General features: G+C 33.9%; 1 protein-coding gene across 4 annotated transcripts; it reads left to right on the top strand.

Annotated features, from left to right (window-relative positions):
* The first annotated feature begins 9,372 nt into the window (after positions 1 to 9,372).
* Positions 9,373 to 22,748, top strand: LOC110802265 (uncharacterized). Of its 4 annotated transcripts, none has more exons than XM_022007712.2 (12): positions 9,373 to 9,649; positions 10,339 to 10,491; positions 12,339 to 12,437; positions 14,725 to 14,828; positions 15,461 to 16,278; positions 16,387 to 16,509; positions 16,642 to 16,730; positions 16,816 to 17,016; positions 18,367 to 18,771; positions 19,555 to 19,638; positions 20,697 to 20,921; positions 22,336 to 22,748. In XM_022007712.2, the coding sequence occupies exons 2-11, from the start codon at positions 10,363 to 10,365 to the stop codon at positions 20,742 to 20,744; spliced, it is 2,100 nt and encodes a 699-aa protein (XP_021863404.1). In that variant the 5' UTR covers positions 9,373 to 9,649; positions 10,339 to 10,362; the 3' UTR covers positions 20,745 to 20,921; positions 22,336 to 22,748. The 4 variants fall into 4 exon arrangements, with proteins under 4 accessions (XP_021863404.1, XP_056695229.1, XP_056695227.1 ...); XM_056839251.1 differs by having other exon boundaries at positions 9,445 to 9,649; positions 10,339 to 10,408; XM_056839249.1 differs by lacking the exon at positions 9,373 to 9,649 and adding an exon at positions 9,720 to 10,226.
* Positions 22,749 to 23,910: the final 1,162 nt, after the last annotated feature.

Below are 23,910 nucleotides of genomic sequence, written 5' to 3'. Positions count from 1 at the left end.
GTATTGGTCACAGAAATAGCAGAAATGTGTCGGAATAAGGAGGTAGCGGGCAGCGGAGGTGGAGGCAAGCAGTGGTGGTGGGGGTTTAAAACCGAAATAAAGGGGGTAAAAAGGGAGGGTTTCTAAACCTCAAGTGACTCAAGTGATCCAAATACAATCATCTTGAGTACCAACACATAATATGTTAGTATCAAAATGCAAAATTGCTTAGAAATACCACCAATATAAGTCATATGTGTTATTATTGTTATTCACATAATTTGTATTGGTACTAACTTATTCTGTATTGATACTCCAAATTCTGTATTGGTACTCACTTGTGTCCAATATGAACATAAGTCACTTGTGACAAAGACTTCCTCGTAAAAAGGTGAGAAAAATCCATGGTTTAATGATTAAAACTGAAATGGATGGTTGTCTAGTTAAGAAGTTATTTATAGCAGGAAGGGGTGTTCATTGACGTATGCATCGACTCATGTTCAAGTTTTTGAATTGACAAATGTAAAAAAGGATTAAGAATGTGGTGACTAAGTCCGAAATTTCAATATTGATTAGTGTCTACTTACAATGCTTACATTGCTGAGTCAAACAAGATGGAAATGGGTGATGACATTTGGAAAGAAGACTTTGACTTCCTTGGAAATTGGGGCGTGAAGGAGAAGGAGGAAGAAGAAGAAATTGACTTTGTTTTCTTTAGGTGAAATAAAGGCATTTCAGTAAATATAAAGTTAGAAGAAATTCCAGAATTTTATTCCTCTAATTGGGCTAGAATCCGAAAAAAGTTGTTATTTTATTCAAAAGTACGTACTTTCCTAATTAAATTATAAAATTTGGAAAATAATCTTATCATTAAAATTAAAAAAATTTAAGTTAAATACAATTTTCATTGATCAAATTAAAGTTCGAACTTAGGATTTAAAACGATTTAAGCATAATTAATCGAGTTTTTAAAAATCTGGGGTATTACATGAACCACTAATGCTTTATTGTATCATAAGTTTCAAATGATTGTCCGGACAGATCACGGGCCCAAAACGTATAAGAGGTGTGTACCTTCGCAAAGTTACAATTATCTCTTCGTGTCTAGCTAAGGAGGATGCATGATAGTTATTTTTTGGGAAATTTTACATGGTGGCCTCCTAGGAAATTCTATACAGTGGAAATAAAAAAGTTCTATTGTTTAAAGTGGCATTGTCATTCAACTTATTATATTATGTGCCTTTATTAGGGTTTTAAACTACCACATAATCACATATAATAAATTCTCTCTCCTCATAAAACACTATGTTGTTAGGCTTCAACATGGCTTTCGTGCAATGAATGACCAGTCCTCGAGTTTATCAGAAGCCACATGTTCAGTGAACTTTAACCAGTTGGTATTAATTTCAATTTTAATAACAATAATTTTGTTAATAATGGCTTAAATTTTATTTTAATTAGTATAATAATTTCTGTTATTACTGTGATGAACATGAGTACGTTTTAATATGACACAAAATATTCACAACTCATTGAACATTAATATCTTCTTTAAGTGGCCATACACAATATTATGAAATTCTCCTCACAAACTTCATTTTCTATCCCGTATAATATGAAATCTAGCTTGATTAAGGAAGAGAAGAACACCGATTTTAATTTTGACATGATTTCGATGCCATTTTCTCAAAGTTTAAGACGGAGGTAGAGAAGGGGATTTCAGATATTATTGTCGAAGGTTTCCAGTAGATCTTATTTGAAGTTTAGGGAGGTGAAGCCAACGACGAAGATCGTGGCTTCGGCGTAAACGAATAAGTTTGAGGTCGTCGAGTTTGTGCTTGATGGTTCAGAAGGCGAGTGGTACGTGAGACAATGGCTCTAGTGGTTGTGGACTTGTGATTAGATTAGGCCGTGGAAAAAAGAGCAAGATGAGTTTAATTTAGAAAGACAATATAAAGGAAAATAGGTTAATTAGCCACAAATTCAACATATGATGGCACATTGTAGATGTGTTAGCTATAAAGCTAACAAATAAGGGGAACTTAGTGTGATAAACAATACTACATGACCACTTTTGATCGAGAATGCATTGTTTTATTTTCACTGAATAGAATTTTCCAAACCATGAGGTCATCATGTAAAATGTTCCCTTTTTTTTGGTGTTGGGAAGAGACGAAGAGGTGTTTGGTAGGAGAGTTATGGTGGGATGTGATGTGGAATGTTGATAGGGGATGGTTGTGAGACTGGCAAGAGTGTTGGGGCCGAAATTGTTTGCAAGTTAAGACAAAGAGAAGTTGTTGAAGGATATGATGGTCATTTCGCTTATTAACACTTTTAAATAAGTACGGGCATAAAATAAGATCTCACTCTATTTTATACTAGCGTTTTATTTAAATATGATAAGTAACTCCAATTAGACTTATGCGGCGCTCTCCTTGGTTCTAATACCGATTTTTTTGGCTAAAGTGCTAGAAGAATTTATTTTGAAACACGCCCTTTTCATAAAATTCACATAAAAATTTGTAATTTTTTTCCCGTTCAATAACAAAAACAACCAATTTAATTGGAGATGAAATGGAGAAGTCGTCAATTATCGTGGAAATAGACATGTCTTTGTACATAAGTCCTCAACTGAGTCAGCTAGAGACTCATTAACTCATAATTACCCACCCAATTGGTCATTTATCTAAAGTAAACCACTAATTGAGTTTGCAATTTTGTGTCGATTCATTAAAAAGAATACCGACTTTTTTTGCTGACATGGACGATATATCGATAATTTTGTGAAAAAGTGACTTATTTCGAAGATTATGATGTTTTCTTCTCCTTTCGTTCATTAATAGTAACAACTATTTTGACTAATACACATGGTAAGATACTATTTTTTAAAATCTACTTAGCTTCAACCAAGTGTGATTAGTGGTCGCTCATCTTTTTCTTTTCTCCTTTTTCTTCACCATCCTCTTCTGGGGTTTCAGTTTCTTGGGTATTTAGGCCAAAAATAGTACAACTTCTTCAGAAATTATACTATTTAAGGTCATATTTCTTGTTTTCCTCTCACCAAGAGCATCAGGAGGAGGCGTAGGAAAAAGAGCACAGGAGCAGCAAATGAGGACGTTATCCCCCCTAATTCCCCCTCGGGGGTAGGAGAGGCCATGTGAAAACTTTTATTTTCGGTATCTCCTTACCGCAAGCTTCTCCTCTAGTCATATTAGTCGCTAGCCGCCTGCGTACCGTTATTACGATTGGGCTTTGGAAGTCTTATCCGGTACAACTAATAAGAACCACCGGGTGAACCTTGCATTTGTTGATGACTTGATATTGTTTGGCGAATGGTTTTTGTTTTTTTAATTTTAATTTTTTTGTTTTTTTGTTTCATATTGTTTCGGTTGTCCCCAACTTTTGGTTTTTCCTAACTTTTGTTAGGTTCTTGATTCTCATCCATTGACGAGAGTAGTTTTTAGGGTTTCAATAAGAGAGGATATGATATGGATTCTTATGGGGTTAGAGTTTGTCATCAACTCGTCGATCAAAATTATTCGTGGGCAAATTGCAGAGGCTTTACTTAGAAAGATGCAAAAACATCGAAAATCATTGTTCGTGTCAAACTAGAAGCGGTAGATTACGAACTATGCTTTAGGAGGCAAAATAATACACAATAATTGTTTTGATTGTATCAATTATGTATTATCTCTAAATTCGTATGTGTTTTTTTTTCTAAAGTAAAACTGCTCATTAATAAAAATTCATGATATCTACAAAACAGATATGAATCTATCAAATACATAACAAATCGAATCAAATAAAAAAATTTCCCGCAAAATTACGATCATTATATGTAGAATATCTTTTATACATATTATTGTGTTATACTCGTAACTTATACGCAATAATACCTATTTTGTAAATAACAATGTGCTCTTCTTAGTTTTTGTATTATGGATATTAATGGGGATGTGCATTAATAAGATTTTTTTCCAAAATCTGGCATGTGGGCTCCCATTATCGGCAAAAAACACAGTCTTGTCATTATTTGTTAATGGAGGATGGAAATATTGTATTTTTTTACCTTAAAATATGTACGATAAGTCAATAACAACTTTAAGCAGGCCAATATGACCTCTTAATGATTCTGCTTTCATGCAACTTTGCACTTATTTCCTTTGGTTTTGGATTTTGACATTATTATTTTTCCTTTTGTTCCTTGATTAATAACCAAGAACCCAAGAAGGCTAGACTAAGACAAGAAAATGAAGAGGTTGAGAGGGATATTGCTGAATTTCGTGCTCAATTGGAAGGCGAATACCAGGAAAAAAAAACTTGCAGAGGTAAAGATCGATATGTATCTACTATTTGCTGAAATTTCTTCTGTTTCTCTACCTAATTAGGGGACCTAACAGATTATAACAAAGATATATACTTTCTTCGTTCCACAATAGATGCATCATTTCTCATTTGCACGTATGTCAATATACTTATTTAAACATTAATATCTCTAAATGCGTATAAGTAAAAGTTATAAAAAGTTGATATTTGGAATCCTTGCATTAATACGAATTTAACAAAATCCCACTTGAATATGTTTTTTCTTACACAACAGTGAAATAATGATTGTCATAGTTGATTGATGAATAGTGTGCAAATTAGAAACGATGCATCTATTATGGAACGGAGGAAGTAGGAAGAAAATATTTTAAGCAATGGTTATTGGGGTTGTATATAACCTAGCATAACAGTTCTATGGAAATGTCCGAGGTCATGCATCTCCAATGGCAAACCTATGTTTTCTAAGCGCTTATTGGGATGTCTGGAAAAAGTCGTCTTATTTTTTTAAATGGTAATATTTTGGGATTGAGTTTCACACCCCTTCAAAATATGTGAGGGGGCGGGAACAGAAGGGACGTAACTATTAAAAAGAGTTTTAATTTAATTGATCTTATATCTCTTCTGATCTGGGGGAATTGGGTAATGTTAAAATCATTTTTGGACAAAGTGAGTGTTTTTATATCACATGGACACTGTTAAGTGGAAGTTGATTTAAGATAGGAGAGTGTAAGATTCACAAGTCACAACTGTGGTGGAATTGGTTTTCTGAATCTTATTGGGACTTGTTATTCTCCCTAATTGGCTAATTCTATATTTTTGTTAAGTTTTGTTATAAACCTTTCAATTTTATTTGCAATGGTGCTCATAACTGTGATAGTTACTATACCAATGTTACAGAGTAGCGGGGATTCCGGTGCTAATGTGAAGCGTCTTGAAAAAGAATATGATTCTAAAATTGAGCAACTGAAGGCACAATCTTCCAACATATCTCATGAAGTTGTTCAGATGCTGCTGAAGTTTGTCACAACTGTGAAGAGTTCAAATTTTTAAGAACTTTTAATGGGTTTTTAGTCCCTAGTGAAATTTCTTTCCTCGGTATCCATGTCCGGTGGAATGCATAATGTTTCATTGAGATGGATGGTTCCATTTTGTAATTGATTATGTATATGTTCCCTAGTATTGGTTTGCCCCATTATTATTGTGTAAAATGGTTGGTCATACATTGGTTGAACAAATGACTTCTTATTTAAAATAAGGTAAATTTGTCAAAAAAGACCTTTTGAGATATAAAGTTTGTGAGGTAACACATTCTATAACTTTTTCATACCAAGCAAGTCCATATGCCACATGACACCTCCCTCTTTCATTCGTTAACATTACACGTCATCTACCTTTAAAATTATAAAAGGATTAAATATGAAGTATATGGTTTGTATAGGACTTGCCAATGAACTAGTGATTTCAAGTTTCAACGCAAGAGATTTATCTGTTGAGTTATGTCATGTCATATTACATATTTTCCATTGCAAACAAAATTAATGAATGATAATATACTCCCTCCGTTCCGAAGTAAAAGAGAAACTTTGATTTTTGACACCATTCACAAATTTTAATTAGACTATCATTTGTGATTTATGGGTAAGGAAAAATATTGCCGGGTGAGGTCTTGTTTGATTCGTCTCGAAAGTCGATATGTACTTTCGAAATATCGACTTTTTATAATTTTTACGAATACAAAATTAGAGATATTAATATCCAATCATTTACACTGGGAAGCATGCATGAAAGGGTAATTTGTCCCGATTATGTCGAAATGGAGGTAGTACTCCTGTAGACACCTAAATCGTGTCGGGGTTGGGATGATGACGATACCATTATCCTTGCTAGGTGGTTGGAACAACTCCGTGCGAAAGTCCCTATTGCTAAAACATATTCCAAAATCCAAGAGCCAAAGTCCAATCCCCGAGACCGTTCCGATTCCGGAACTCGGTACAAAATTCAATTTCCGAAAATCAATTTCAAAATCCAAGTACAATCTCACCCAATGGACCACTCCATTGGTTTTACAAAGCCTTTTCCAGTCAAAATGACACTAAGCAATCCAAATTCGGGCGCCGACCCACAAAACCGAGCAAGCCGGGCCTCGTCCCGTAAAACCGAATTCAAAAAACCGAAACGGCTAGTTTTTAGTCGCAAACTTCCTTAATCCCCAAGAAAAGCTACGTGCCAAAAAACGTACAATTCGTACAAAGGTACACCCACTACAAGCCAAACGCAAGGACGACGTCATCGTCCTTGCTTGGCATCTTCTGTGCCACGTCAGCGGCGCCTGGCGCAGCTGATGCGCTAGACGCAGCTGTCAGCTGGCGTTTAGCCTATCATTTTCCTATTTAAACCCCTAATTTCCAGCACTTTAGGGAAGCAATTGACAAACAAAACGTCGTAATACAAAAATTGTCTCTCAACATCAAAATACAAACTCTTCAAAAATCCCATACAAACTTCAAATATTCAAGCAATTGGGAGCTCCAAGAGGAATTCTAACCTAAACCTAACTAGGTAATTCTGAATCCCAATCCTAATCTACTATGTTCCCATAATTTCTTTCAAAATGATTAGTAAAGTTGGCACTTTTATTCTTAAAAGTGTCACTTACAACAATCACATGTTTTTACAAAATCAACACTTTCTATGATACAAATACAAAGTTTCAAGATTCAATGATGTTTAAGGTTGTTTGTAATCACTTCCTTAAACTAGAATCATTTTCAAAACATAGAGTAATCAAAGGTGAGGCCTTTCTAATGTTTAAAGGTTTAATCTTTGAGATTCAAGACTCCACTTTTCAAAATTCAAGTTCAAGTTTCAAGGTTCAATGATGTTTAAGGTTGTTTGTAATCACTTCCTTAAACTAGAACCACTTCAAAATAGGAGCACATCAAAGATGAAACATTTTCAACAATATAATAAAAGGTCTAATCTTTGAGATTCAAGACTTCTCATTTCAATATTCAAGTACAAGTTTCAAGATTAGATGATGTTTAGGGTTGTTTGTAATCACTTCCCTAAACTAGAATCATCTCAATATATGGAGCATATCAAAGATGAAGCATTTTCAACATTAAAGGTCTAATCTTTGAGATTCAAGACTCCTAAGTTCAATATTCAAGTTCAATATTTCAAGTTCAATATTCAAGATTCAACATTTCAAGTTCAATTTCTATGTTCAAAATTTAAGACACTTTAGGATGAGCAACTTGTCCTAAAGTTGAGAATTTTAGACTTGAATCCGTGTCGGACGCACTTATTCTTAAAAAGTCGTTTGGAGTTCGGATCTCAAATACAATAGTTCAATTTCAATATCGCATCTTTCAATTATGCACTTCAATATCGCAATTTCAATAACGCCTTTCAATTATGCACTTCAATATCGCAATTTCAATAACGCCTTTAAATATTGCACCTTTCAATTCCGCACTTACTATTCATGCAACTTTACTTGCCTAGTCCTTCTAGGCAATGTGGTTTCCCACCTAGTCCTTTTCTAGGTGGTGATGTATTTTTTTACTAATTACGCATTTATTTTCTATTGTGATGCTGCTTTACTTTTTTATTGCTTTCATCACCTCACATGCTAAATACAACAAAATGCAAGGTTACACCACGCTTAACAAATATAATTTCTTGGACAAACCGGTATTAGGTTCCCTAAAATTAACTTTAAAGCAAAATGGTCATAATACAAAGTAAAAATGTTTTGTGCCATACATTCGAATATAATTTCTAAAGCTGGCGGAATAAGCATCTCGTTCCCTTGCCCAGATCTCACCCATCCGTTTCTAAGATTCAATGTCTTATCCAACATAGAGTCAATTTTGGTCTTTCCAAACGAGACCCTTAAAAATGTTTGGTGGCAACTCCTTCGAAATCCAAAAATATACAAAAGTTCTAAAGCCTTTCGTAGGGGAAATGCAAATGTGCCAAGGAAGGGTAAAAAATAACCCCTACAACTCCGTAATAAATAAGCTTGATAAAAGTAAGATTGGATCATGAAATTTATGCATAAAGGCATAATTCAACCACGCAAGGGTGCAATATCTTCACATAAAATTTCATATAGTAAACTTAGTTGAACTTATTGAAACTTATCTGAACTACATTATTGAAACTTATCTGAACTACATTGTAACTTATCTGAACTACATTGTAACTTATCGAAATTTATCAAACCTAAAACTTTTTTTTTAAAAGTGAAAGGAACACACCCTAAATATTTAATAACCTGATGTAACACCTAAGCCAAAAATTGATTTAAATATTTATATGAATAAAAAAATAACATATATTTGCAAATTTGAAATATAATCATATCAAACAAATTCTAGTACTCCGTACATAATAACATTATTAACCAATGAAAAAGAATTGAGTTCAACGAATTAAATAATAATAATAGTTGCTTTTCGTGTGAATGCTATATATGGTTAGAAATCGTTATGGATTACATTATTAACATAAATTATACAATAAAAAATTGTATTATTGTGGATCTCTTTGGATTTGTTACCAAAATGTACTCGATCATATGCAACATTTGTTTATATGGCTCCGTTTTATTGGACTTTTTTTTACTGAACTTATATTACCTGAACTCATATGAATTTAACTGAACTTATCTGAAAAAAATTTATTTTATCTGAAATAAACTTATTTATGTGTGAAAATGTCTGAAAAAAAAACTTATTTTTACTAAACTTATATTATCTGAACTTAACTGAACTAATCTGAACTTATTTTGCCTGAAATAAGTCAAAATAAGTCGAACAGAACAAAACCTACATCACTCATATTTTTCCTATTATTGGGATAAACGATGATCTATACAGTAGAATCAAACTAAACCTAACTTTTACCCCGTAATTTACGAATTCATATTCGATAATAATACTCCATGCAATAATCTCAAACAACATTAATTTTCGATTTTTTTTTATTCCGTCTATACTTTATTTTTTCATTTTTTAAGTTACTTCATTTATACTTTGGAAAAGGCTAAAGTGCTAAACCCCAATAGTCTCCCTACCTATATAAATTGGTCTAGGATTCACAAAACAAGAACATACACATACCCACTTTTGTCAAACCTTATTACAAAAAGATTAACAAAATAAAACTCCCTAAAACATTACTTAATTAAACCCCAAAATAAAAATCTTAAAAAATTCAGGTGTTAGGAGAGAGAAAGAGAAACGGTCTGGTGTAGGTGTGTTGTGTGTGTAGATGGCGACGGAGCTCGTCAACCGATGATCTCCGTTATTCTTTACATTCTCCGCCATTTTTTCAGGTAATTTCTCCTGCATTTCCCCTTTTTGTTATTTCTTTTGACAAAGTTTATTATTAGTAGTTCACTGTTTTTAGATTGATTGACATGATCAGGTCACCAAATTGTAAATGTGCAATGTTTAAAACCCATTTATCAAAAGTTCATTAATTTTTCTGGGCTGGCTTCGTTTTAATCTGATTTATACGAAAATGAGATTTTTTTACGGAATTGGGTAGTTTTGCTGTGTTGATGGTGTAATTTGATTTAGTTTTTTTAACTGAATTTAGCATAATAAATCGTTCATTTTGACTGCTAAAAAAATGGGAATATATCTGAAGGAATTGGGTAGTTTTTATTTTTTTTATTTTTTTATTACTGAAAGTTATAGATGAAGATGATTATTTACTAATGATTTAGGTGGGTTTTTAATTATTTATTTAATTTATATGTTACATTATTTATTAATTTATTTTTGATTTGGGTTTTGCGTTGATAAAATGTTTATGCTTTGGTGGCAAATGAGAGGAGTTTCCTGCTAAGTATCAGAAGATCAATTTTGGTTGGCATATTGGAGTTGGCACTAAATTGTCTATTTTGGGTTAAATTTTCTGTTTCACCTCTATATCATTTAATTAACGTTTTTGTACTGGCAGTTTTGTTGTTAATGTTTCTGATTGAGTTGTAAATGTTTAATCTTGTCCAACTTGTAGGTGGAGAGAAGTGTAAATTAGGTGATGTCTGTGGATTGCCCTGTCAAGGAATGGGGTTGTGGAAAACCAGGTGCGAATCATCAAAGAATGGGTTCTATCACTTCTATGGTTTGCGACATAGGGGACCCCTGTCTTCATCATTCTCCTATCAAGGTTATGGTGACCGTAAACCATTATTTAGGAGTTGTTGTTGACCTGCCACCTTCCCGACCCGTTCCTTTTAAGTGCATTGAAACCTTTACATTCTGACTTGCACCAAACGCTACGTTCCTAATCCAGGGAGTGGGTTCGATCTATCTTGTGAATCTCGTTTAGCTTTGTAGTTTGTACTACGATACTGCAACTTACCATCAGCATTTTTTTGCATGATTATTCTGCCTGTGGTATGTTTTAGGATCAGATTTATGTTGCCTTACCAGGTCACTTTAAAGTATATGTTCCGTCATTGGTTGATTGGCTTGCTACTTTTTATGATGATTTGTATTTACTATCGATAAATTATAAACTCTACATGTCTCCGCACCTTGGATTTGGTATGGTAATCCGGTCCTTACTTCATAACAAAGTCACCACTTTTGTAGTGGATTTTCTGCTTATATAGATATCTTATGGGATTTGTCTTTGGAGTGGCATAGCAGTATACTATGGAATTGAATAGTGTAGTCTAATAGCATAATGTTGGATAGTGATTTCTCTTTCTTTTCTTTGGTCACATATCTCTAAGGCTTTTCTAGCTATGCCCTTATGAAGTTAGGAGGTATTCAAAATGGCTGGAGTTCAATAGTTGTGCACTTTATCTTCCTAACCAATCTTTTAGTCTACCCTTCTTTTTTGTGTATTCCTAATTATTAAAATGTTTTTTCTTATTAAACAGCCAATACTCACTGACTGGCTATTTTTCCTATTGCCCTCAGAGTGGGGATTAAAAATCTTTTGAAATGTACTTCAAAAACAATTAATTCACTATTTATTTTTTGTGTGTAATTTGGCCTTGTACTTGAAAGCAAAATACAAATTTTCTGGATGGAATTGAATATGGGAAGGCATGTAATACGAAGTAAATCATGGTGGTAAAATGAGAAAGAAATGGGTAGGGATCATTGTTGTAATGCCTTTGTGCAAACAAGATAGATGTTTGACAAATGTTTTGGTAACTTATCGAGGCAAGTGATTAAGGGTTGGGGAAAGGTTAAAGGGTGAGAAAAACCAAATGGCAAGTTATGAAAGAACTGTTTCAAGCGATGCAATAGTGCAATACCATACTGCCAGCCTAATACTTCTAGTGAGGTTCCCCAAGAGCGGTATAAGAGATGTATGTGAATTTGTTTGTATATTTGCAAAAAGGCTGCAGACATCTAGACATTCTTAGACTCTATGAGTATTCTTACTAGGCTGTTATTGTTAATTTTGTTATGATTTGGTGATTGACTCTACACAGAAGATGATGCACACATTTCTACTATGTAATTGTTTGGCGCTGTTTTCTTGGAAACGTTTGGCTGTTTCTAATACTTGTTGTCATCAAAATTTTCTTCATTGCAGCATTGACAAAGAAAGAGGAGTGCTATAGTTTACTTACTGTGTTTTTTTTATTGTGTGGGGTATTTTAAATGATATATGAATTTTCTAACTTAAATTAGGATGGATGGGAAATTGAATGTAAAATTTCCTATCTGTTCTGAAGTTTGTTAAGTTTTCTCTCTCTATCAATTTCATTCCGCAGAAGTAAAACAATGCAAATCTACCTGTAGTAGCTTCTGATCATGCATGATATCCTTTCACATGTTCCTTTAAAATATGCGGAATATTTTTGTTATGGAAACATATTTGTGTGAGCAAGTACGTACTTTACTTCGTGTCATTGTGATATAGGATAGTTACTCACAAATGAAACTTCTTTTTGCTTTTCTGAAATTGCGGGTTCTTTGCTGGTTGCTGTGATGATTCTCTAATAATTGAAAACAATGGTGTTCACTCTTTCTATTCTTCTGACATTGCAGGTAAACAAAATGCTTAAGCCAGAAAAGTGGCAGGCAATTTTTGATAGTGAAGGCAAGGCTCTAGGTTTTCAGAAAGCTTTGAGGTTGATTATCTTAGGGGTGGGTTTCACTACTGTTTAAGTTTTCCATATCTGTTCTAGATCCATTAAGCATGTACATTACTCTGCAAGTAATGGAATTTGTTTTCTATATTTGTTTACACTCCTACAATTCACCCTGACTGACCTACCTTTCTTAATAGTCCGTATATATATATATTTTTTTTTTATAATTATTCATCATTATATCAAGCATTCAATGTGCAAATCCACTAATATTCCCGGAACCTAAATTTTGCTTCTTATGGAAAGTCTGACTTTTTTATGGATATACATCCATGAATGATTTACAAGTTACATACTCTTATTTATTAATCGTTAACTATAGTCTACATTATTACTAATACATGAGTTCTTAAGTAGTGTTTGGCCAAGCTTCTAAAGCAACTTCTCAAACTTAGAAACAGAAACTAGGCCAAACAAGGGGTTTGATAGAAGTAGAAAATACTTTTTGCAGAAGCCCAAAACTGTTTCTTTTTGCGGTAGATACAGAAGCTCCAAATTTGAGCTTCTCAAAGTAGTTTCTCGGGGAGCTATTCTCCTTCTTTAATGAAATGTTTATATCTCATCACTTCTTTCAATGAGTTGGGTAATTGATTGAGGTTATTGCATGAGATCGATGAAATTGAACTTCTTTTTCTTTTTGATGAATTGAAGTTGCGTGGGTGAAAAAGAACTGAGCATGTGAATGAAACTAAAAAAGTAGAAAAAAATGGAGGAGGGGAAACGAGTAGATCAGAGGGAGATCGTGGAAAGTAAGAAAAACATGGGCTTCTTTTATTGTGATCGGCTACTTCTAGATTTTAGATCCAAGTATCATGCAAATCCCAATTATCTTATTTGTAATTTGGTATTATCATATAGAAAATAAAAATAAAACTTGATATATATAAATAATGATAATTTGCTTTCTTTTTCTCTTTTGGTAATTGATATGTTGTTGTGGCATAATTAGTTAATATAATGTAAAAAATAGCATACATACAAACAAATTGAAGTATATCATAATTTTATATTTGGTTGAATAGGTGAAATAATCCCGTTTAATATCTAACAAGTGAATTAAACAATGGCCAAACAAGGTAAAATGACTTATTTTTCTTACAACTACTTCTTAATCTAATGGCCACACAATTCTATTTCTCAAAAGTGTTTCTCTAGCTACCGTTTCTGTAGAACTATTTCTAAGGAACATAAGTTGTTTTTCAGAAACTAGGCCAAACACTTTTGACAAAAACTTAAAGCTCTTTAATTTTTGTGAATTCATTGTTAATTGTGGGCAACTTAGGATGTCTTCTATCTTTTTGGCATATTTTTTGAAGTGGACAACACATACCTAAATGAAGGAGGAAAAACTTTTGGAAGGTTAGAGTAATTATTACTCCAACTCATTTGAACTCTTCTTAACGTGATTGTTGTGTCACCTGGGATAGTCTTACTGATTTATAGTTTTTTTTGTGTGTGTGTATGTGGAAAGTAATAAGAATTTTGTTGCTTATCAAACAAGATTTACAACTAGGTTAAGGAGAGGTAGTGATTCGTAGTTTGTATGCCATATAGAATTGAAGACCTATATATTCTTCTGATCAGGCAATCATGCAGAAAAATTATGGATGGACTCATTGCATCTAATATTTCCTCTGTAACTTCTCTCGTTTCTTTTAATCTACTGGTACAGTATTCAAAATCATATTTGGAACATATTTTGGAGAGATAACTTAAGGGCTACAAGAAAATGATACAGATCTTGATTTCTGACATAAAAGAGTTTGCATACAAGAGTACCTTTCAGTTTGTACCAAACATCCTGTATCTGTTTCTTTTTTCTAAAAGTTGACTTGTTACTAGCTCCATGAGCCCTTTTGTCAAAGAAAGTTTCGTTCACATATATCTACTTCTTAATACATTGCTTTCCTACTTTTTCTTTGTAATGGCTGTTACAATTTACAGTCTTGTGTATTGGCTTCTTAAAGAGAGGTCTTTTTGAGACAAGTAGTTAACACTTAGCAATCAATGGTCCATTACTACCAGGTCCTTCTTAAAAGCTTTAATCTACACCAAGAAAATACATTTCCTCCATTTTGCAAAGGGTCATCTGTCACTATCTTCACTGATTCTCTTTTGTTATTGTAAAGTTAAAACGTATCTGGTTTTTGTGCGTCTCATGTACAGTTTCTGTACACCTGTCTGGTACAACCGTAGCATTATTTTTACTGTTGATATGTTTTTTATCTTTTGTTATTGTAAGTTCTAACGAATCTGGTTAACCATATTCGCTTTCATTGTAGGGCGTGGATTCGTCTATAAGGTCAGAAGTATGGGAATTTCTTCTTGGTTGTTATGCACTGAGCAGTACCAGAGAGTACCGTGAACTACTGAGAGCAGCCAGAAGGTTCATTGCTTTTCACCTTAACTAGCATTTCTTTATGCTTCTTACTGTTTAGTGTTTACCTCCTTGTTCTCCTTCTGTAAAAGTGTATTGTCTTCTGTTTGCTATCCGCACCTGCTCCAGATAACTACCCACCTTGTAATGTCCTTTCCCCCCCTAATAATTGGTGCAGAAGTTAAGGCATCCTTGGACAAAGAAGTGGCCTTCCAGGATTAGTCATTGTAATGTCTCCCACCACTTCCTACCACATATCATAAACATTCTGAGATAATGCCAATCTGTTTTCAAGCCTTCAGAGTATAAGGTTTCTAATGTAACTGGTTTTAAAGGAGCAGGGGAAAGAAGGGCCACCTTCATGATTTACATGTGTAACTGTTTTGAATACTATATGTAACTCACATGTCAAATGATTTACGCGGTGATGAGCCTGGAAATTGCTTCTCTATTATGATTGAATGTCTTTCTTTTCCCAGCCTTTGTTGGTTGGAAATGAAATGTATGATTAGACCAATTTTTGGATTCCAGATATTGTTAAGATGGGCATTGTCACAATTACAATTATTTCCGACTGCTTACAGTAATTGATTGGAAAAATAATTCTTGGATTGCTTTGATTTCCATAATCTGTCATGCAGGGAGAGATACGAGGAACTTGTGAGACAATGTCAAAAAATGCATTCAAGCATAGGAACGGGCTCACTTGCTTATGTTGTTGGTTCAAAAATTATGGATGTGAGAGCATATTCTAAAGATAATGTGAGAAGAGAAGCTGAATCTGAAGAAAGACAAGCTTCCGGAGATGATACTAACAAACTTAACGCTTACAGTGATAGGAATAATAATTGTACAGATACAACATATACACACCAAAGGGAAAGCTCTAGCGATTCTTCTGACGTTGCCAGTGTGAGAGAAAGCATTGATAGTGCCGCTTATGACTCATCTTGCCTTATTCCCAGCCCTTTAGAATTCAACTGCAGTTCCTTGAGACCTAGGAGCCAAACTCATGAATCTCAATTTCCAGTTGATGAATATTTTGATTTTCCTGCCCTACCGGTTACAGATTTATTTGAGAAGAGTGACGAAAGTGACCAAGCAAACGAATCACATGATGATGGACATTCTACACAATGGAAAATCAGTGTTGGCAATGGTAGCATGCACAGTTTTCAGATTGATAATAACGATGAATTAGTTATTGAATCGAATGGTTCACTATCAAATAGCGTTAGACAGTCTAGCGGTTCCGAAATTGAGATGGCAGGTGGCCACTGTGACACACCTCATGAACATGTGATGCGACAAGATATTCAAAAGTATAAAAGTAAAGTACTGAACAAATTGAGAATATCTGATGTGCCAGAAGCAGCAGAGCTTTATTCAAGTAATTGCCAAGAAACTGAACCAAGTGAAGATAAGGTATCTGAATGGCTCTGGACTCTGCATCGAATAGGTAATTAAAAAAATATTTTGCCGTTCTCTTTTTTCATTGGTTCCTGAAGGGCTCTTTCTTTCTTCTACCATAATTTTATTTTAATCGTTGGAACATGTTTGTTGCCAGTGGTTGATGTGGTTAGAACTGATAGTCATCTCGAGTTCTATGAGGATCCAAAAAATTTGGCCAGGATGTCAGATATTCTTGCTGTTTACGCATGGGTTGATCCTGAGACGGGATACTGCCAAGGTTATGTGCTTTCCTCTATGTTTCTGCTGATGCTTGCTTTTCTGATCTTTTGTTGAGTAATGTTAAAACCTTTTTGGTTCATATTCTTTTAAGAAAAAAGTTTGATGTGTTTGACGTATGTCTTTGGTTCAGGAATGAGTGATTTACTCTCTCCGTTTGTCGTTCTTTTCGAAAATGATGCGGATGCATTTTGGTGCTTTGAGATGCTTCTCCGACGAACGGTATGCGTCTTCGCCTTTTCGCTCTCATTTGGCTAACTAATTTGCATGTTGTTTGTCTAAACTTGTGTTTACTCTGCCTTTTTAGAGAGAAAATTTTCGAATGGAAGGACAAACTGGAGTAATGAAGCAGTTACAAACACTCTGGCAGGTCTTAAAACTGACTGACAGAGAAATGTTTTCACACTTATCTCACATAGGTGCTGAAAGCCTTCATTTTGCCTTCCGGATGCTGCTGGTGCTTTTTCGTAGAGAATTATCATTTTCTGAAGCCCTTTGTATGTGGGAGGTTTGTTTTCTTAAGTTCCTGACATTCACCCTTGCTGGTACAGCATTTGTTTTATCCAAAATTTCTTGGAGAATCTATATGTAAAAATTTGATACTAAGTTTACTTTATTCTTGTAATTCAATGGGATAGGTAGTGTCCATGTGGACCATGTCAAAACAACGTTTTCAATTGAACCAAATAATTCAATCTTCACTCCTTGATGCAGATTTTTAATTTTTTTAATTTTTAAAGTTATTAAAATACCACAAGCATGTATGTATGCTGTTGATATGATCTTAAACTTAGTGTTAAGTTGGTTGATAATAATAGCTGATTTGCTTGCTGTAATTTGGCTCCCGTTGTTGAATTAGAAACTTTTCAAGTAATAGATCAAAGAGTGGTATATGATGTCCGTGTATATGCACCAACTCAATAAATGCTTATTGTTATGGCTGAGTATTGTATGATTTATCATTGACAGAATTGAATTCTTGTCGCTTGAGCTGTTTTCTGTGGTCTGATAAGAAATGAATTTGTCTTATGCTACCAAAGAATGAGGAGTTGAGACCTGTCTCCCAGGTATTCTAGTATGAAATTTGGACTAGGAGCTAGTAAATTTGAAATTGGTAATGATTGAGGGCATGCGGGGTGAGGTCCCAAGAATTTTTTTCTTGATTACTCCGTAGTTCCCAATGAATAGGCTCTTTATTTTTATTTTTTATATTTAAGGACTATTTGTGTTCTCCTTTTCACTTCTCCAGTTCTCTGACAACTTTTTTTTCTTATTAAAAATAAAAAGTAAAACAGTGCACGTACTAAAGACAGACCTCTAGCATATGCAATCATTTCTTTGACATGTGTTTTATTTAAATGTCAATTTGCACCTATCACTGTTGAATATTTATGGATTTGGATTTCACTTGGTTGGAGCTGTTTTCTTTTAAATAAACTAACAAGCACGCAGTATACATCTTTATATGCATTATATTCTTTACCTTATTTTTATTTTTTTATTTTTTAATATAAATCAAAATGGCTCTTAAAACCTCTTCGCTTCCTTTCCATGAAGTAGAAGATGGTCGTTCCATTGTCGTTCCGTTATCGCTTTTGGGTCAATTGGAAACAACCTCTCTGCAATTGCAGGGGTAAGGTTGCATACACCCGACCCCCCCTTACCCCGCTTCTTGCGGGAGCCTCTTTGAGGCAATGGGGTAATGATAATGATGATCTAATATCTAAAATATATTTTATACGGAGTATATATTTCCCCCCTCCCCCCCCCCCCCCCCCCCCCCCCCCAAAAAAAATAGAAGCTTTAGTGTGTAATTTGCATATGTTTCTTTGTCATTTAGAATTGATCTTTTATGCAGATGATGTGGGCTGCTGATTTTGATGAACCCCTTGCTTGGAATCTAGCACAAAACTGTCTTGAACCATTGGTGCTGCAACTGCCAGATGATGTGAGCGCTGAGAGTGTAGAGGAAAGAAAAGAGACAGATGAGAGCAGTTCAAAGTCTGGCTCGCTAGCAAAAAGTGGAAGTAGTGAACATGCCAGCTCCGAGGAGGCTGCAATGAAGTCCTTAGCGGCTAATCATTCATTTTGTGGCTTAACTAGGACCTTATGGTCTCGGTATGATCGCGCACATGAACGCACTGGGTTCTCATCTACAAGGAACGGGGAAGATGATTTACCTGTGTTTTGTGTGGCAGCAATTTTAATTTTAAACCGTCACAAAGTCATCAAAGAAACTCGTTCAATTGATGATCTAATCAAGGTGGCTAATCTTACCTGCTCTTTCTTTTGCATTGTAGCTTTCGCAAGATATTTTTCATGCCTATGCCTATTGCGTGCTAAGTCACATCTATTGAAAGTTGTTATGCTCAATGCTCACTTTTGAGTGAGTTACTCTAGTCTGATTTCCTTTACTATTTGACTTAAACTTTGAATCACAAAACTTTGCTTAGTTTAACCAGCTAAATTTTGACCCTCAAGAAGTCAATTACAGATCATTCCTTTTAGGAATTACTTATTGTGATATGACTATGGAGTAGCATAAAATGAGAAAAGACTTCAATTAGCTTTTCTCAATTATCTGAAGATTGTTTTTCTTTATTTAGAAGATAGGTTATATTATATCATTAGTTCAACCAAAAGGGTTATTATTTTCTTATTTTTCTTCTGTGGGGTTTGTTGAAATATATGTTTGTGGATCTTAGCCTTCGTTGTTGCACTCTGCTATGATTTGCTGGGTTGTTTAATTGTGCTTAGGCTCAAGTATTATCGACTCGGTGCTTGCTGTTCAGATTCTTAGGTTTTAAAATTTGACCACCTTTCTCAATTTGACTTTGTGATTTTGTTTTTCGTTCTTTAGCACTACACTATTTTAGATTATTTAGTTGAACCGTGTCTTGGAGAAGGAAGGAGTTCTTACCCTTATAATTATCCTACATAGTTTCTAGTTTCATAGTAGACTCGCTGTGTTAGTTCTTTTTACCATTATTGTCTTTATTTACTGTCTCTAGAAAATTTCAGTGTATGGTTATTTATCTTTTGGCAGATATGTAACGATAATGTGCTCAAGATAAAAGTCAAAAAATGCATAAGGACAGCGATCAAGCTTCGGAAAAAATATTTCTACAAGGTGCCATTTCAATTCTGTTAGTCTCGGTTGTTCATGTTAAATTACTGTCCCAACAGCTGCCTCATAAGGCACCTGTACTTATAATTCAGAACAACTGAATGATGTTATCTGATCCAATTGGATGCAAAGCTAAATTCTGGTTGAGACCTTGAACTATCATCCTGCATCTCACTTATAGGAATCGTTGTTTGCTTCTGTTTGATTCCACTTTTGTATTCCTTGTTTCTTTCCTTTCTATAGCTGTATAGCGTGCATGTTCATCAATCTTCATGCACTGGTATAACATCTTCTGTTTTCTTAAGCTTACAGGATCACTGATTCACTGCTCTAGTGTAGCCCTATCACTGAGAAGATATCAAATTCATTAGTTTATGCTTAGGAATTGTCATCAGCGTTGATATCATCAATGTGATGACCTTGAAACTGTCCAATATGGTTTACATACCGTGTCTTGTTATAAGTTATAACAATATTAACAGTGTTCTCTTCTGAGTTCTGACTGAAGTACCCTTATGTCTGAAGGGTATCTAGCTACTTTCGTATTTAGAGTCTTTTTGGCCAAGTCCTTTGTAAACAGTTTCTACACCCTAGAAAAGCTCTCTAGTAACTGTTGATTATAGAAATAATGAGATGTTTGGCCATACAATTTAAGTAGTAGTTTTCAGAAACAGAAATGGTTTTGGACCGTTTGGTGACTTTGGTCTATTCAAAACTGTAGAGTTTCTATGTTCGACCATTCAGTAATAATTTTTTTTTTTTGATGTTTTCAAACTAATAAAAGTAAAAACAAATAGAATAAAATAAAAATCAACCAATACTTACTCTAGTTCATTCATCAATCAACTCACCCTGTAAAAATCAAAATCAAAGGTGGGTATTTTCTTTCAGTGATGCACACAAACTGATAAGCCAGCCTGAAACTCGAGCAAACAAAATCCAAACCCAAGAAACTTTCCCGTAACTAAATCTAATTCTTTGCTTAAAATACTAATCTAGATTTAATCCTTTTTAAAAAAAATATTTATATTTGATTTCTATCTGATTTCTGTTTGAAACAGATGATAAAGTACAATACTCCATCACCTCAGAATGACCGTCCAATTTAACTCGGTGATGTGCACTCAGCCATTCACCTAGAGAGGCCGAGTCATCACGCTTGAATCCTTGCTGCTTGAGCGGGCAAAGCTGCTTGTAGATCTTCATGTGATTCTTTCTGCTATAGATTTTAGGTCTTTGTAACATCTAATGGTTTTCATTGCAACAAATGCCGCCTTTCTGATGAGGTAAGTAATTTTTCTTTTTGCCTTCTATTCAATTTTAGGAACTCGTAGCTTTCTACTAGACCAAGTCTTGGACGTGTCAGGCTCAAATTGCTGTTTTTCACTGTTGGCTTTTTTGCACAATTTACTGCCAAATGATGAATGTTTATAACTCAGTTGTATAAAATGAAAACGGGGCTAAGGTCGGCAAAGCTTTATTCTTTGATATTGTGGTGGCGATACTTTTATCTATAATCCTTTCTTTACGTCATATTGATCTGTACATACATCTTGTGTTGCAATATACAACTATAAACTCTTTACTGTTATCTCTGTGCCTGAAACAGGCTGATCTTCTATGTAGGGTTTGTCTATTTGCCTGTTATTTACGCAAACTAAAAAGAGATAGAATTGAAGTTACCTGATGTATTGATTTGGGTGACAAAAGTGGCCTACCACTTTAACACAACATCCTTTTACTATATTCTGTGATTGGTGAGGACGGTGAGTCGGTGACTGAAGATAGGAATGCTGAGGAACTTTTTTTTCTTGTTTAGTTTAGTAGAAGCCTTCATGTAATGTGTAACTATGGTCAACTGAAGTGCAAGTTTTTCTTGGTACCACCTAGTTATTTGTGTAAGCTTGGTCATTGTTGATGCAGGTTTATACTATTATATGTTGTTGGATGTCAGGTAAGCCATATAGGTTTTTTTTTTTAGAATTGCCTGATGGTAATTTCTTTCACCTTGGTTATTTCAGTTTCTTGAATCTTACCTTGGTTATTTGTCCTGATCTATTTATTCTTTGAGGTGCTAAAGAAAGCATCCTCTTTTCAATACTCAATTCTCGATATTAATATTGATCCTGAGGCTTTTATGTATGTGGACCATTCAAATACAGTGAGAGCTTAAGAAAATGCTAGATATCACTCCCTTCTTTGGAAACGTACTTGGGAGACTAATGTTTTATCAAGATCTAAATGGACTGAATTTGTGGATTATGTACTGGTCATTGGTAATTTTACTGTGTTTGATTTATTCTATCATTGAGCTTTGTCCCCATCCATCATCTCTTCTTTTGAGCTTCTTTTTCCCCATTTTTGCAATAAAGTTGCTGATTCCAGTTTTCTTCACTCTTTCCTTGAGTTTGAAACTGTACCTTTTTATGTTCAGACCTGATATTGCTGTCAAGTCTTTGTGCTGCTCTTTTTCCCCAAGGAATAATTATCTCTCTGTTATCTAAATGGTTAATGCAAGACTATATGTTTTAATGCCTGCTTAAGTGGATTTTTTAAAGATTAGGTAATCCAAAGCCTAATATATAGACCCTGACTAATCCGAACTTGAGATGGGTTGGTTGCCAGATGGGGGGAATGCTGGTGCATTTATTTGCATTTCTGGTGTTGTTATCCTAATTTATTTTGAATTTTATGTAACAGTTGATGGATTGAAGGCTTTCGAGGTGTACACAGATGGATCACAGATGATGTGGCTCTAAGAGTTTCATCTACATGTCAGTTTATCAGGAGGGCAAATAAAATTTCGTAGCACAGTCAGTTTTGTAGTTTGTACCCCCAACCCAATTCTTTGACGCAAAATATATGGAGAAGAAAAAAAAAATATCAATACATGATGTTGTTTCGTTCGGTCGGTTACGTGTTGTTCCTTCATCAATGCACATGCAAGCAGGCGGTTCTCATCTTATATTATATTATGTACAAATTTTCCTTAGAAAAATTTAATGGAAAGTAGATATATCACCATGTTAGCACATCTTTAGAAGTTATGTATGTGCTTTTTTATTTATTTATTTATTTATTTTGTGTTCGGGTTAAGAACCCGAATAATAGAAGCTCTCTTCCAAAATCCCAATTTTCTTTCCATTTCCTGCTTGGCACCCTGAGGCTTTGCTAAAAAGTGGTCTTAAGCTCACAAGTTTGAGCTATTGCCAAGAGCAGTCAGAATAGGGATCTTAGTTTTAAAAAGAAGAGTTTTTAAGGTACTTTCTCTTAATCAGTTGAATCCAAAGGTTAGTAAGACAAGATATGATTCTCAATAGTAAATTTAATTGCATGAGTTTTTTTATTTATTTGGCTTACAATCCTTAGCCTACTTGATTATATACCAACTAGTCTATAGAAAACTAGACATCAAAATAATCGGGGATGTGTTTTTATTACGGAGTTATTTGTTTCACCGAATTTTGTTTTAAAAAATTAAATTTAAATATCATTTATTTGTAACAATATAAAAATGTGGCTTAATAAAATACTTGTAAGGAAAAATAAAGTGTGTGATTAATAAGGATTATATTTGGCTATGATTAAGTGTTTGATTGCGACTTTCTTTTTTACTTTTGACTTTTTGTCTGTTGTGATTAATCCGATTTACTAACTCATTTTCTTTTATGTTTTTTTAGTTTAATTTTTACAATTAATAGTTATATAATTGGTAAGTAGTGTTAAATTTGATTGACTAATTTTCTTTTATGTTTTTTTAGAGATTGCATGAATCAATCCATGATTTGCATTAGACTTTCTTAATTGGTGATTTGCATTAAATAATCAATTTCAAATTAATTACATTTAAAGTCATAAAACAATCAGTTTTTTTTTAAGTAATGCAATTTATGATGAAGTTATGGGGAGTATATTAGACTATTCTATAGGGAATACCATAAGGCCATATATGAAAATAACCTTAGGAGTTCCCTTATAGAATAGAGATAGTCTTATATGCATGTGATGCGTGCGAGAGTATATAAAAACCAAAAAATGTGTTATACATATAATTAATCACCTCAAATAAGAGGGAATTTTTTTTTCACAAAGTTATCTAAGGAAAATTTTGATATTATCTCTATAAAAAAACATCTAAATAGTATAACAATTTAATATTTCACAGCGAATTATCTAACCTAAAGAGTATTGTTTTACTTGTTTATTTTGTCGGCGATATAATAGTTGTTTAACCACATGCATTTTCAAGTCCTTTTTGTTTTGAAGTACATAGTA

The sequence above is a fragment of the Spinacia oleracea genome, chromosome 3 (assembly GCF_020520425.1).
Source record: "Spinacia oleracea cultivar Varoflay chromosome 3, BTI_SOV_V1, whole genome shotgun sequence".
In the NCBI taxonomy this organism is placed as follows: domain Eukaryota; kingdom Viridiplantae; phylum Streptophyta; class Magnoliopsida; order Caryophyllales; family Amaranthaceae; genus Spinacia; species Spinacia oleracea.
Note: the sequence above shows the minus strand (reverse complement) of the source record. Positions and strands in the feature narration are given on the sequence as shown.